Consider the following 16443-nt stretch of genomic DNA (forward strand, 5'->3'; position numbering starts at 1 on the left):
TGGCATGTGGGGCCACTGTTGGTTCATCCAAAGTGTGGTGGGGGTCGCCTTGTGGTTAAAGAGTTGGAGAATCCTGAGAGTGTTTGGGTAGCCTTCCTTGCAGGTACAGTGTTGGCTTACCCTGAAGAAGGTAGGGGTATCATTCTGGGTGAAGTGCTGGATTTTTTGGTAATGGCTTGTAGGTACAGTGTTGACTGATCCTGGGAGCTATAGGTAAGGCGAAAGGGATATTTCAGCCTACAATCCTGTCATTGAGTCCTTGCGACTGGAACTAATGGAGCTCAAATATCCACTTTAATTCAAGAGACCTTCTTTTCTTTGTGGTTGTCTCAGAGTCTGGATTGTCTTCGAGTTGGATGATGATTTGGAATTGTAAATCAGTTTTTGCCGTGATGTTCTGAGTGAAATGCGGTGGGTTAGTCACGATATAAGTATAATGTTCTGTTAATCATATTCTGAAACATCTTTTAGTTTCACCTACATATTGTTTCTTGCAACGCTTGCATGTGAGGAGGTATGCTACATTACGGGACTGGCAGATGTAGCTTTGTGTTTTGAAGGTCTTTTTGGTGACTGAACTGGTAAAAGTGTCACCATTGCTTAATATTTTGCAGATTTTGCAATTCGCTTTGTCGACATATCGTAGACGAATTTTACTTACTGTCCACTAATTTGTGGTAGTTGTCTGGGATAGTTCAAAGTGGCTTAGACTAAGTGATCCTTAAGAGTTTTATTTTTGCGATAAGCAGCAATATGTAGTGAAGGGAAAGTGTCTAGGCAGATGTCTGAGCCACTTAGTAGGTGCCAGCATTTTCTGACAATGGCGTTGAGTTCCATGTTCATGGGATTATAGTTACTAACTAGAACCATTATGTTGTTTTTTTCATGGTTCTTTCGTGGGGAAGGATAAGAGAGATTTCCTATCCTTTAAGTCGGACCTGTTTTTGTTTTGTTGCATATATTTCATTGGATACACTCGCAGGGAGCTGTGACATCACAATATTAAACCAAACTGCTACAGATTTGCATTGTTGGAATATGATGTAAAATGATCATTACACCTCATGGAACATGTTTGAAGGTAGGTGTGAAATACTGCCACATTGGCACTTGGGGCCTGTTCAAAGGGGCCAAGTGGACACAGTGGTGACGGCAGTCAGAGATAGCACACTCTGATCCATCGTCATCTTACACTAACAACATTAATCAGTGTTCTCATTATACCGTAAACACATACTCTGTGAAAATCCTTTCCACGAACAAGAATAGAATTGGTCTTTAGCAACCCATGCCTGTCATCAGATCTAACAGGCTCGCTTCATAGTTTGATCCAGATTTAATTATTTACAAACCACCATAATACTGTGGAGGCTGTCTAAACCAGCACTCACTGGGACTGAAGAAATAAGCCACTTTAGACAATGTGCCGGGTTTTAGACTGATGATAAATGTACAAAGTCACAGGAGGGACTGAGATTTTATGCTGCTGTTGACAACTTGCTGGATAGGACAGATGCCGGTTTTGACAGCTTCCACTGTATATAGATTGGATATATATGAGTGAACTGTCAAAAAAAAACACAAAAAAAAACACATGGTTTCTGTAAAGAGGGTTCAGATGGTTATAGTAATACGAGCTCACAGAAGTGGTTGTAAGTGATCATTACTCCAGTGGATAACCACGTGAAGCCAGTCCCCAGGCACGATCAGATTTGTATCAATCATTTAACCTCAACAGCAGGTACTGGTGCTCACTGTACTCTTAGTATGATGAGTTGGTGTAACCTTAATGGTCAAAATGTTTGCTTATCACACAGAAGACCCAGGTTTGAACCTGTGAATATATGGGTCAAAACTGGTCTTCAGCAATCCATTGTTGTCATAGGAGGTCCCTTACAGGATCAGGTGGTCAGACACGCTGACTTGGTTGAAATATGTCTTTGTGCCATATGTGTAGATTGATGCCACTGATCACTTGATTGTCTGGTCCAAACTCTATTATTTACAGACCACAACCATATAGCTGGAGTATTACTGAACACCAATGTAGTTTGATTGCCCCATGGGTACAGTGAGTGAATTATTTCTTTTGTCTAATGCTGGCGTATTGCTGAAACTCCCAAAGTCTGTCCATCTTTAGCACAGATTTATGATATGTTAAATATTGTTTTGTACTGATACAGTTATAACTGGACACATATTATGTGAGTGGGTGAGTGAGATTAGTTTTACGTCACTTTTAGCAGTTTTTCAGAAATGGGCTTCACACATTGTGCCCATATGGGGAATCAAACCTGGGTCTTCCACATGACAAGTAAATGTCTTAACCACAGGGCTGGTTACCCCACAGCCCCCATATTTAGTGATAAATTACCCTGATTCAGTGAACTTCTTCAGTCCTGCGTGTTTCATGTACAGATACTACCTGGGAAAGCCCCAGTGTTTGTGTTTCACATAATTGATGTCCAAGCTGATGATTACCTTCCTCAGTGAAGAAGTGGCTTGGCTGATTCTTGTCAGGAGGAAAGAAAACTGACAAAAGCAGGTTGCCAAGGATAGTGATTTACTGTAGGAAATCTAAAGAGTTTTTCTCCCTTGATGTTAATGTTTTCTAGAATTAAAATGTGAACAAGTACCCTTGAACATATGCTTTGAATTCGAATCATACTTGCAGGAGAAAATTAAGTTTACAAATTTTTGTAATGTTATTTATTCCATGTAGTTTTCATGTATATTGGATTTGGGTTAAATTTGGTCTTAAGTAACCCATGCTTGTAGTAAGAGACAACTTACTGGGTAAGGTGGTCAGGCTGTGTAGAATGATGCTCATGCTGTTAATCACTGGACTGTCTGGTCCAGGGATATAGCTGGAATATTCCTGATTGTTGTATAAAACTAAACTCACTTTCACTCATGTACATTAACTAATTCATTTAATTAGCACAACAATGATAAGGTAGCTTGTTAGCGCTTATACAATGACAGTAACTCTTGCAACTGCATACCTATTATCTTTATTTAGTGAAACTCATGTTCACGCTGTGAGGTGACAACCATATTCCCTTCTCACACCCATTGCCTGAAAGACCGATGATAGTTGTGTCACTTGTCTGACCTTCACCATGGAAATCTGACTGGGGGATAAAACTCTCGGTAGAAAAATGCTCCCTACCGATAGGATGTCTTAGCTAGAAACTAATAACCTCACAACATCACACATTCAGTTTAGATATAATGTGTATGTATTTTATTTGAGTATCACTAAAGTTTTCAAGCTGTGATTTTTATCTGAGTAAATGTTTATGTGGAAGATCTGAAGCCAAATCATTGTTCCCTACAGGGAGCGGTGTGTTTTATTTGTATATAAAACCGGGAACAAATTGGAACTGATTTCCATGAAACTGATATTTATTTCTACTTTGGATAAATGGAGAATGAGGAATGCGAGTTTTCCCAAAATGTCCTGATTTGTTTTGTTTCAAGCTATTAAAATGGAGTCAATATCCTTTTGTCTGAACCATGATTTTTGACCTGAAAGAGATATTTAATCTTAGGCACATTATTTTTAACATGTTTTTGTTTGTTAAGCAAATTGCAAAGTCTTTTTATCAATCTAAAAGACCACACTTCCCAATTAATTTCTTTTGCACAAGTGTCTCATAGAGGAATTGATGGTTTCTTAATTTCTTTCTCATCTGGTAATATAGGGACAGGCTTGTGAAGATGGATGTTTGAGAAAGAACAGGCTTGTAGAATCAATACAAAGATGAGATGCAGCTCAACATTTAGTGAGGTCCCATTTTGTCTCAAGTTAAATGATTGCCATTGCCTGTGTCAGGATTTTTTTTAATTAGAAACGATACTGAAAACCTGTCTATGCTTTAGTTAAATGACATTCATTTGCGAAGTGGACTTGATTAACTTTTATGAGAATTGGATTCTTGTGTGACGTGAGAGACAAATGTAGCTTTTTCGAATTGAAAAAATGAGAGTATTGCAGTAGTAATATGACCATTGAAAGCTATTTGAGAGAGTTGTGGGCTGTAAATGCTCCTGTTACAACCATCACAACTTTCTTTGTAACCACTGTAAATTGTAAAGACAGTATTTATGCATCAGAAATGTTTTTGTTAATAATATCCTAACACTTTATGACAAGTCTTAAAAAGGGGTCTCTCAACTGATCTGTGTTGGAATTCCAAGAAGAGAGGATTGTATTGCCTGCTAGTGGTAACGTGCTTTCAGTCATTCTTACTCTTGCTCTAATTTGTGACATGCGCATACTTAGATCCTAACATTATCTATTTCAGTACATGGTCTCATACTTGTCATTGGACAATGGGGTAGCCTAGTGGTTAATGCTTTCGCTCATCATGCCAAAGAACCAGGTTTGATCACCACCCCCCACCCCACCCCCAATTATACAATTCTGGTGTCCCCATGACATTGCTGGAATATTGCTAAAAGCAGCATAAATTTATACTCACTCACTCACTCACTCACTCACTCACTCACTCACTCACTCACTCACTCACAGTTGTTATACTATCTTGAATGCAGTTTGCTGGATGAAATATCCTCAGTTCTTTTGCAGACAACCAAAATATCATTATTTGCTCAAAATTTCTGTAGGACTATGGTAGTCCCATATGTTCATGTTTGTACACAAATAGATATGTTCTATCCAGCTATAGTAACTCAAAATATTGCTCACAGAATTATATCATATTGGGAAATCCTCATCACAGCGATAAGTATAAATATGTTTTCTTTGTTCTTTAATCATCACTGAATTTTATACACACGTTTTTTTCTAGGGAGAAATTGCAACCCTGCTTTGAACTTTCATTCTCACAAACCTTTATAACAATGTCATGCGTTCAACATGTCCTTTACATTCACTGGATGTACAAGATTTACATGTTTGGCCAAGGCAATATCTGTAATATTAGTAACGTTAACCAGAACATCATACTTACAATTTCAGATTTAGAGACATTGGTGTTGCTGAAGTAATAGATAAACCTGATTTGGACAAAGACAAATATCTTAGCAGTCAGCAGTTTGGTCTGGTCATAAGAGCCAACTTATTGGATCATTAGTCAGATTGGGTGACCAGACTCCATTATATTGCCCTGCTTTCACATAGCTGGAGGGGTGGTTGGGTAGAATTGCAGTTAATGCGTTCAGTCATCAGACCAAAGACCCAGGTTTGATTCCCACATGAGTACAACGAAGCCCATTTCTGGGGTCCCCTCATGTAGATATTGTTGGAACATTGCTAAAAGTGGTGTAAAACTAAACTCATTCACTCATATAGTTCAAATTCTGCAGTAAGCAAGAGACTACAAGCTAGGTTAGGTGTAATTGTGCATGTTAATTCAGAGGAAATATATATATAGTTTGGTATTTTGGGATGCTTCAAATGTTTCTTTATATTTGTAAATGGTCTTATTATAAATACTGAGTATGATCAGAAAAACTGTAAAATCTTAGATAAACTTTAAAATGTCAGCTAATTTCCATGAATCTGGAGGCAATGTAGCAGGAATTTGCATACATTTCAGGATAAACATTAGGCAAGACTATCGATGTAGGTTATGAAATTTGAACCTTGCATACTGGGCGTAGACTGACAGACTTGGGTGATTGAGACACATGTAAATGTGCCTGTCTGTGTTTCTCAAACTTTTTAAAGAAATCTTTTGCATGTAAATAAGTGTAGAAAGTTTTTCCGTTTTCCGTATTCTAATCCAAGCATGCCCTTTGCTTTGATTTAATATCTAAGTTGTTTCACAAGGTCACAGGTGATGTGATAATGCTGAAACACTTTAATGTTGCTGATAGGAAAGTAGGAAATAGACGTTCGGGAAGATATGCACGTGTCTGGGCTGCACCTGTATACTGCACATGCACATGTTGCCATGCACATGTTAGAAGGAAGCTGATGAATCAAGTGTATGTAGCACCCTCTGCTGCATGTCTGCCCTGGCTCCATGGGGATGCTTTTTTGCAGATAACACATGTTATCTGGTCAAAATATTATTGTTTTTTAACCAGAGGTTTTATTGTTTTGTTGATAAATTGTTTCCACTCTAAACAACTACTGGCACTGATTTTTTTGCTGATGTTATTTTTAAATATTCTGGCTTCCAGAGAGATCTTCTGAATTGTGTAGGTGTAGAACTTGACATATTAAAATAGTCATGTAGTTCTTCATAGTTGTAGTTAGCCCACTTAAGAATTCAGGGGCCGGATTCACTAAACTTCGTAGAATTTTCTTAGGCCTTAAGAATTCTTAAATCTGCTAAGAATTCTTAGTTTCCATAGCAACCTATCCATTTCTAAGATTTTTGCTTAAGTCATAGCATAAAATCTAAGGAAATTCTTAAACGTTTAGTGAATCCAGACCCAGTCCAAGTGAGCCTTGTTAGCTGCATTGTCTTTCTCCATCACAAATATTTACATTTTGACCTTTAATTCGAAGACAAAAGAACATTGAAACTGGACTGAAACTTTGTATGGATGATGCCAGCATTTGTGTCTCTAGTATATGCTCACAGATCTGTTTTGAAATATGGCCAGTGTGACACCCGTATTGGAAATGTCATTGCTGCCCATCACTCTCACATTTCTGCAGGTGTCATTGGGAAATCTGATATTTAGTAAATACAAGAAATGAAGAGTGAGTGAGTGAATATGGTTTCATGCTGTGGTTAGTAATATACCAGCTATATCAAAGTGGGAGCAATCCGGAAATGATTACCTTCTGGGGTGAGGTCTGGGTGTAATCATCTACATTCACAGGCCAATATTCATTCAGTTCTACTTTCATTTCCATATCCCTTCTGGAACCACAGTTAGTCGTGTGCTGATCCTATTGATAGTGCCTGAAAAGTGTTCACAGGAGTGCAATCTAATCTGTCTAATGATTAAAATGACCTTTAAGATCCATTAAATATTACCAAAAATTCAGCCTTGTTGCTCTATGATATTTTATCATTAAGAAGCAAATTATTCAAATATTGTCACTCTTTCATTTTTTCCCTACCCGATGAGCTCAAAATAAAAGAAAAATAACTCCCAAGTTTTAGAATTTGAAAACTGATTAATTCTGTAACTGATATCCTCTCCTTCCCACTACCCCAGTCATAAGTTCAGGTCATTGACCACATGATTAACTTGCTGTATGATGCTTTAAAGGCTCTTAGTAGATGTAAGGCCTGTTGTAAGAAATTTGCTATATAATTGTGTTCATCCAACAATAAAATACTTGATAAATTGTCCACATTTCTGACTGATAAGCACACACATTGCTTAAGCATTTTTATTTACAGTCAAACTATTTGTGGATATTATTGTTTAATTGAAACAGGAAAAATAGTTTGTGCTTATTTGTTACTGTATTTGTTATCCAGTATTTATGATATTTCTCTCATAGTCAACTGATTCATGTCCTTAAGCTATAGTCTGTCTCAGAGTCCCTGAAACCCATTTTCCCTCCTGCCTAGCCCTCCTTGCAATGCTAAAGTCCTATATGAAGCAAGTCTAAATTTCCTAAGGTTCTGATCTTGAAACTCACTGGGGCTCCTTTTCAAATTAAATGGCTTTATCTGTTACAATGTTACTGTTGTTACTATATATTTAGATACTAAGTGTTACTGTACCCCTGTTACCCTGAGTGTGACCCGTGAAGATGTGGGTAAGAATTGATCATCAGTAACCCATGCTTATCATAAGAGGCAGCTAATGGGATTCGGTGGTCAGGCTCGCTGACTGGGTTCACACATGTCATGTGTAGATTTATGTTCATGCTGTTGATCATTGGATCGTCTGATCTAGGCTTGATTATTTACAGACCTCCATATAGGTGGAATATTGTTGAGTGCAGCATTAAACTAAAGTCACTCACTCACTCTACCCAAGGTACTGTAATCAGGAAACAAGAGTCAGGAAGAAAATACAACTGTTCAAATCCAGTGTGGAGACAAATGTTACTGAGTGAAAATACCTTACAGCTTAATGTGTACAATGAACAAGAAAATGTGTGAAGCTTTTATGTGTTCTGTTGCAGAATATCTAAGACATAATAGCCAGTTCTTGTACATGTAACTAATAGCAGATGCTGTCGATGTTTCATTCCTTGAATTAGGACAAATAATGATTCACATCTAGATTGTCTGAAGTTTAGAGAAGGTAAGGCAACTGAAATGTTTGAGAAATGAGGAGATTACGAATATCCCAAATATTGGTTTAGTTCAGTGAAATAACCATAAATAATCACTTTGAAAAATATTAAATGGAGTCTGAACAATGGTTATTATGTGATTCTATGAGCAGAGATGCTCTGTTTCCTTGATGACCTGTCTCAGAAAATGTCTACCTCCCTGTAACTTAAGCTCAGAGCATGTTACGTCTTAATCGACGCTAATTTGAGGGGAGGCAAGTTCGGGGCAAGGAGTAGTGCTCTTCTGATTATAGTGTGCCAACTTGTGGGTAATCTTCTCTCCACCTTGGGCAGGCACTGTTCACAACCTGTAATTTTCTTAAAAGCTTTTAAATCCCTATTTATGCTTGATTTCTCAACTAGAAATAATCATTTTCAGGCACTTTATGTTTTTTGCTTCTTTAAATTTTTTAACATTAGGTGTTGCTGTTTTTGTCCTGAAGGATTAGTTGAAATTTATTTTGAAAATAGGTAAAGATGGCCAAGATGAACTATCTATCAGAGTGAGTGAGTTAGATTTACACCTCACTTAGCAATATTCCAGCTATATGGCGGCGGTCTGTAAATAATCAAGTCTGGACCAGACAATCCAGTGACCAACAACATGAGCATCGATCTGCGCAATTGGGAACCAATGACGTGTCAACCAAGTCAGCGAGCTTGACCACCCGATCCCATTAGTCGCTTCTTACAACAAGCGCCTTTTATGGCAAGCATGGGTTGCTGAAGGCATATTCTACCCAGGGATCTTTATGAGTCTTCTCTATCAGATGTTTTTATATAAAAGAATGTTTTTATTTGACACATTTCTCACGTAATATGTGTTCCAATGGCAATATAAAATGTTGTTTTTATGACTGATACAAAGCTACTCCATTGCAACACGAAGGTTGGCTGAATCATCATACAGTATACAGAATTTAGGAGATAAAAGGATCCTTCAAATTTGATTGTTTTCAAACTAGGGACCCCATAATCCCATAATGTTTCATTTTTAACTCTGAAGTAATGTAAATAGCCCCTGCAAAATTAATGGTTAATTTTAAACACTGTAATATGGTTATGGCCTTTGTTTCCACTGTTCAGTTTTCCATGGCATTCCGGTGCTACTTTATAGAATTTACCAGAGTATGTATGGGCCATATCCTCACAGAATACATCATTGTTGTGTAAAAAAGATAGTCACTGCTAGTCTGTCATAAAAACCCTGAAGTCACGTAAGTCAAAAAGTCTTAGATTTCCACAGCTTCAGGTCTGAAAATGAAGAAAGTTTCAGGGCTCTTTTTTATTATATTTTTTTTTCACTGTGAACATTTTTTCTGTGAAATACGGTAATTTCACAGACTAGTTGTTTATCTGGGTTTGTGACGCTATGGGCCTTTGAGGGGAATCCAGGTTTGAATAAATTTTCAGGACACCCAAGGTGATCTGACGGTCAAACTCAGTTACATGGTTTGCTTATTTTTCTGCTGTACCCCATCCACGTGTGTTAATCACAAGATTATCACATCCAGACAATAACTTGGGGTTTTCGTTATAAGACTCTATTATCACCAAGTGAGTCCTCAGACTACAGAAACTTTACAGGTCTTTTGTGCTATATATTTTCACAAAGCTTTAAACACCATTGACTCAAACTTGAGCAACTTAACTCCTTTCATCTCATCCTGTAAAAATATGTTCACACATTCACCACCATCATCACATCATTGCTTATATCAGCATGCTTCTCCTTCGAGCAGTGTTGAAAGGAGATGCTCTGCCAACCAAGTGCTCTTGCCATCATTCTGACTCAACCCCACAAGTGGCAGTCACCATACATAATCGCACCACACATGTTTTTTGTATAATTATTACACAGTTTGACACGTGATCTTATTTTCTCACCTCGTTTTCACCTATGACTGGCATGAGATAGCTGATGTATGTGTGGGCATGCCTCTTGTGTCTTGCCAATTCATTTGTTGTATAATTAGCTGGGATAAGCTACTATATTTCAGCAGTGTGTTTTACATGGATGACCATCTCATGTGCGGTTTGACAGATTCGAGGTGCAGAGAAAAGAGACACTTAGAGAATCACCTGTTGCATTATGGCATAGATTACACGTCCTGTCAACCTGCTACAATCAACTAAAACGTGATAGCAGATCCAAAAACCATTAATCCGTTAGCTGACGATAGAAAGACGCCACAGTCAGTTAGCTGATCCTTGAAGAATGTAGTTCCAGTCTAGATGGGAAGATACTTCTCATTATTGAGCTATATTTAAAGCATTATGGTTTATACTACGAGACAAAGATATATACTCTAAATTAGAACTGATTTGGTATCTGTCTTAGGAGAGATAACAAAATAAAAAGATTAAATGCCAATGTTTCAACACCCTTTAAAATGCACTCTGCTGGAAATGTCATAATTATCATTTTCATTAATATTTAGATGGATTCATTAGGCACACAACACAAATAGTTGTGGTCAATTTACCCTTGAATTGTGACTAGGGAAATATTAAACTTTCCCTGTATGTGGTACAGTATAGAAATGGTTTAATGTTTGATTTAAATTAGATTTCCAAGGGGTTTATTTTGTATTGGTGTCTTTAATCATAAACTTTAGGAAGACTCATCAAGAAAAACTGGTTGTGTCTGCATTAGCTCTATTGATGGTCCATCTTGGTGTCACTGCATGAGAGGGGGTTCTCAAACCTTTAACCAATTTTGACAGTACATACTACCATTGATACATACTGTCATTGATATGTCAGGTTAGAATTGTCATTATGCCAAGAATGGAGTTGTTCGTTGTAGGCTAACTATCAGTGAACTTAACCCAGATGTTAAAAGTGTTCTCTCTTTTTAAGGGAAAGAATTTTTTCACACAATTCTATTTCAGTCTGTGTGCAAAGTTTTTTTATTTTGAAGTAGGTTCTTATGTATCTTATCATCCTAGTCACATGATATGGATTACAGTGTGTGATTGACTGTAGTGCTTGTCAATCCCAAAGCTGACATAATGATCGTACTGTATCTGATGCTCCAGACAGACCATTCCTCTGTTATGATAAAATGGATGCTCAATTGGTTCAGGCCAAAACCAGTTTGGTTATAGACCCTCATAAGTGTTTCTGAATGTGTGAAATATATCTGATGCAGATATGAGCTGTCAACTTTATGATAGAATTTATGTGGGGTTAAGTGGTAAGGGATGCTTTAACAAATGAACTGTGTTTGATATGGATTTACATGAAATCTCATTGGCTGAAGGTCTGAACTGTTGTAGTTTTTCAGCAGGGAGATAAATATGGTTATATTAATATCATAAAATAATTAGAATAGGTTCATTATATTGCAGCCTTTCTTGTGAACACAGACATAGATGTGGACATACAATTGGCATCCTTGGTCATCATCCAAGGTCATCCTTGAATCTCCATTGGTTTACCATTCTCTCTTTCGGTATATAAGCATATATCCTAGTGTGACGTATAGCATATTTAAAAGTGAATTACGCAGTTTCAAACTATCTAGAATATGGCCCAAATTCCCTTTTGCAATTTTCACATAACTTTGTCCATCTCCACATACCAGTATTTATTTGTAAGCATGTAAGACATTTGTGAGCATGTTCTTGTGTTGTATACAAAGTTGTTGTATGTCTACCTTTCCTTCTTTTGGTGCAAAAACATACACAAAGACTAAACTCAGATCACTTCCAGAAGCACATGCCCTTTGATGTGATACTCTGTGTCACAAAGTCAAAGAATACAATCAGCTTATGAATTGGACAAATTTTGTAAAGCAGTTTGAGTTAATATATCTTATAACACAGCTAATGTGCTCCAATATAACCTGTCTGTAAAATCAACCACCCAGTCCAAGATGCTTGTACTAATGATGCAGAAAATCACATGTCTTCAAGGTCCAACCCTCCAGACCTCTGTCTGACCTGTGGATGATTGTGACCTTTCACATTGTAACTGTGGCTGTGATCAGTTACACTGTCCAATATGTGTTGAACACAAATGCAGTTTTTAGAATATGTTGTTTTCTGTTAAATGTTTACAAAAAGTGCACCTGCAAAGGTTCTGATGAATATTGGATAATGTCAAGATCGTTCTGAAGCGTGTTTATCCAGTAATTGGAATCAGAACACAGGGTAATCTCTTCCATTTGCATGTCAAGTGATATTCATTGAGAACCAGGTGTCTGTAGAAATGTTCCAATTCCTTACCACAGTGTCAACCATTCCTTTGTTTGATGACAATGTGGCATTCAATTTCAAGTGAACTGACCCCATGTTAGAATAATTTTGACTTTAGTAAAGGAGTTGTCTTGATCGTCATCCATCTGTCATCCATGTGTGGAAATAAGCTCTCTGGTAGAATTTCTATGTACCAAATATAAAGTGTAAAGGTCTGACTGTATCCACAGGATTGTTTTTAAGAAAGAATCAATCTTTGCTACAAAATATCTCCCATCATGGTGTCTGTTTTAGTTCAGATGTATATACATATGCCAAATCTGATTCAGATTCAGAGTTCGCTTTGTTAAGGCATCATCATATTTGGTATATTCAGCAAAGATTTGTAACAAATGTTTTTTTAAGGTGCCAACTTTTAACAAAATTCTACAAACTAAACCTAGCTTTTTGTGTCACACACACACACACACACACACACACACACACACACACACACACACACACACACACACACACACACACACACACTCACTCACTCACTCACTCACTCACTCACTCACTCACTCACTCACTCACTCACTCACTCACTCACTCACTCACTCACTCACTCACTCACTCACTCACTCACTCACACTCACACTCACACTCACACTCACACTCACTCACACTCACATGCGTACATGTGTATTCACCTGAAGTACTACAAGATCTTTCCAGTTGAATTATAGTTCACAATTGAATTGTTTCACGTTATGATTGTTATACCTGTTCTGACCAGTGAGGTCCAGTGGGGTAGCCTAGTAGTTAGAGTGTTTGCTTATCTTGCTGAAGGTGTGGGTTTGATTCCCTACATGGGTACAATTTGTGAAACCCATTTCTGGTGTCCCCCATCCTGATATTGCAGGAATATTGCTAAAACCAGTGTTAGACCCAACTCACTCTCTTTGCTGAGACCTTTGAGTGAACAGAAGCGAAAGGTTCATCTTTCAAACATGTTTTGTGAATGTATGCAAGAATGTGGAGTAATTTTCACAAACTTGAATCTTCAACTTTTTGACAATTTATGTGATAGTGATACAAATGGAAATATACTTCTGTGGCTTTGACATTTATATTTACCTTTTGGTTTCTTTCAATAAGACCATGAGGAGAAGTGGGATGGACTTCAATAAGAACATGAGGACAAGTGGGGTGGGCTTCCAAGAGACCATTAGTACAATGGGGATGGGCTTCCAACAGACCATTAGTACAAGTGGGATGGGCTTCAATAAGAACATGAGGACAAGTGGGGTGGGCTTCCAAGAGACCATTAGTACAATGGGGATGGGCTTCCAACAGACCATTAGTACAAGTGGGATGGGCTTCAATGAGACCATTAGTAAAAGTGGGATGGGCTTCGATAAGACCATGAGGACAAGTGGAATGGGCTTCAATAAGAACATGAGGACAAGTGGGGTGGGCTTCCAAGAGACCATTAGTACAATGGGGATGGGCTTCCAACAGACCATTAATACAAGTAGGATGAGCTTCAATAAGACCATTAGTACATGTGGGATGGGTTTCCAAAAAACCATTAGTACATCTGGGATGGACTTCAATAAGACCATTAGTACATGTCGGATGGGCTTCCAAGAGACCATTAGTACAAGTAGGATGGGCTTCCAACAGACCATTAGTACAAGTGGGATGGGCTTCAATAAGACCATTAGTAAACGTGGGATGGGCTTCCAAGAGACCATTAGTACATGTGGGATGGGCTTCGATAAGACCATGAGGACAAGTGGGATGGGCTTCAATAAGACCATGAGGACAAGTGGGGTGGGCTTCCAACAGACCATTAATACAAGTAGGATGAGCTTCAATAAGACCATTAGTACATGTGGGATGGGTTTCCAAAAAACCATTAGTACATCTGGGATGGGCTTCTATAAGACCATTAGTACATGTCGGATGGGCTTCCAAGAGACCATTAGTACAACCAGGATGGGCTTCAATAAGACCATTAGTACATGTCGGATGGGCTTCCAAGAGACCATTAGTACAACCAGGATGTGCTTCCAGGAGACTATTTGTACAAGTGGGATGGGCTTCCAAGAGACCATTAGTAAAAGTGGGATGGGCTTCCAAGAGACCATTTAGTACATATGGGATGAGCTTCAATAAGACCATTAGTACAAGTTAGATGATATTCAATGATACCATTAGGAAAAGTGGGATGGGCTTCAATGAGACCTTTTTGGCATGTGGCATGATGAAAGTGATACAACAAGTAGGTTGAGCTTTGGGTGGGCTGTTAAAGGAGGTTCATGGTTCTGATGTAGTTCCTATTTTCATCTATTGCAGAGTATTCAGTGGTATATCCATCCCAGGTTGATGTGAACGGCAACCTCCTGTCTGATGATCCTGTCCGAACAGTCCGTCATCGCCGTAGTACAGATTCTGCAGATATCCAAGATCTGTACCTCAACCTCACTGGAGATAGCATCCATTTCCACCTCAAACTCAATATCAACAAGAAGCTGCTAGCTCCGGGGTTCAAGGTATATCTCCGGAAACCTTCCAACTTGAGTCATGTTGACGCAGTCACTGACAGCATGTCCATTGCAGAGACTGACTGCACGTATCGGGGCAAGGTTCTGTCCCATGACAACTCCATGGCAGCATTCTCACTCTGTAATGGTGTGGTGAGTAGAAGTTCTACCCTATTTCCACAAGGCAAAGAGATATTAATCACTTGATTTCATCCAAAATTAAATAATCATCTTTACATTTGTGTGTTGAGTGAACAGTCGATGCATCCTCTCATGTTAAAGACATAGGTTCAGTTCCTCACACAGTTTGTGAAACTTTTTTCCAATCATTATTAATATTGCTTGAATATTGTTAAGAACTGAGTGACATGGTACTCTGTCACTCATCTTTACAGGGTTACTTTCTGTAAATAGAAAAACAAAGTTAATTAAAACTGCCATTTATAATTAGTCATCAAAATATGCATGATGGACAAGAAGTAAGAACTGCCCTTCAATCCAATTGTCACCTTGTTATTGTGAACTCAGTCGTCCTGTTTACCTAGCTGTGTTGCCAGTCTACAAACCTATACATGTACAGGGCCAATGATGATGCTGTCCAGCATGTCAATACACTGGACAAGGATTAGACTGCCAGGGAGGTATTGTCCAGACATGCATTTCACGAAGTGATAACCATGGTTAATTAACAAGCGACTCTGTATTGTCTTTGATGTAATTGTTTGTGGAATGATTTGGGCTTGGAATGGCTTTAGAGTAAAGCTCAAGCAAACAGCAGACCAGCCCTGTGGCTTCAGAATGGGAGGAGGACCAGTCCTCCATGCGGTAGGCAAGGATTATGCTGACACTTGCACGACAGATTAGGACTGCTCTTCCTGCATACCAAATAGATCTGAACTGCTTCGATCCTAGTAAACATTATTTTGGATTGGAATGTAGGTGAATAGTTAAAAATAAAATCCATTAACCAGTGATGTTTAGAGGATTTTCCTCACATTACTTTTGTGTAACTGAAAATAGCATGATATTTACCAACGGGTCAGTGCCGTGATCATTTTGATTTCTTAGGGGAGTATAACACTCCATTCAACAATAGTCAGGGTTCTATAACCTTAGCATTATGACAAACAATCCAGTAGGTTACATGGAAGACCAAGCATGTTTGATTTAAGTCCTTTCACCTCTCATATTTACAGTTAAGAATAACTTAGTGGAGAAAGTGTATAATTTTTATCATGACATGAAGAAAGACGTCTTGACCCAGACTGAAAATCTTCAGAGGAATGAAAAAATAGCCTCCATTTAAGAACAGTTAAATAATGGTACTGGTATTGATCATTGCTCTCATTATCAATCACTGGATTGTCTAGTCCAGATTGGATTCATCACAGGCTGACATCATACAGTTGGAACATTACCCAAATGTGTTATATGACAAACCAGCACTTTACTTGTCATTTTTTCACCATATTCCATTAGTTTC

The 16443-nt window shown here is 38.1% G+C and overlaps 1 protein-coding gene across 1 annotated transcript in view; it reads left to right on the forward strand.

Annotated features, from left to right (window-relative positions):
• LOC137257867 (A disintegrin and metalloproteinase with thrombospondin motifs 16-like) overlaps window positions 1-16443 on the forward strand; it is an 85039-nt gene that overhangs the window by 20097 nt on the left and 48499 nt on the right. The window contains exon 3 of the mRNA XM_067795353.1: window positions 14773-15113. Within this exon, the coding sequence (XP_067651454.1) occupies window positions 14773-15113 (341 nt within the window). The remainder of the gene's footprint in view (window positions 1-14772; window positions 15114-16443) is intronic.

The sequence above is a fragment of the Haliotis asinina genome, chromosome 12 (genome assembly GCF_037392515.1).
Source record: "Haliotis asinina isolate JCU_RB_2024 chromosome 12, JCU_Hal_asi_v2, whole genome shotgun sequence".
Taxonomy (NCBI): domain Eukaryota; kingdom Metazoa; phylum Mollusca; class Gastropoda; order Lepetellida; family Haliotidae; genus Haliotis; species Haliotis asinina.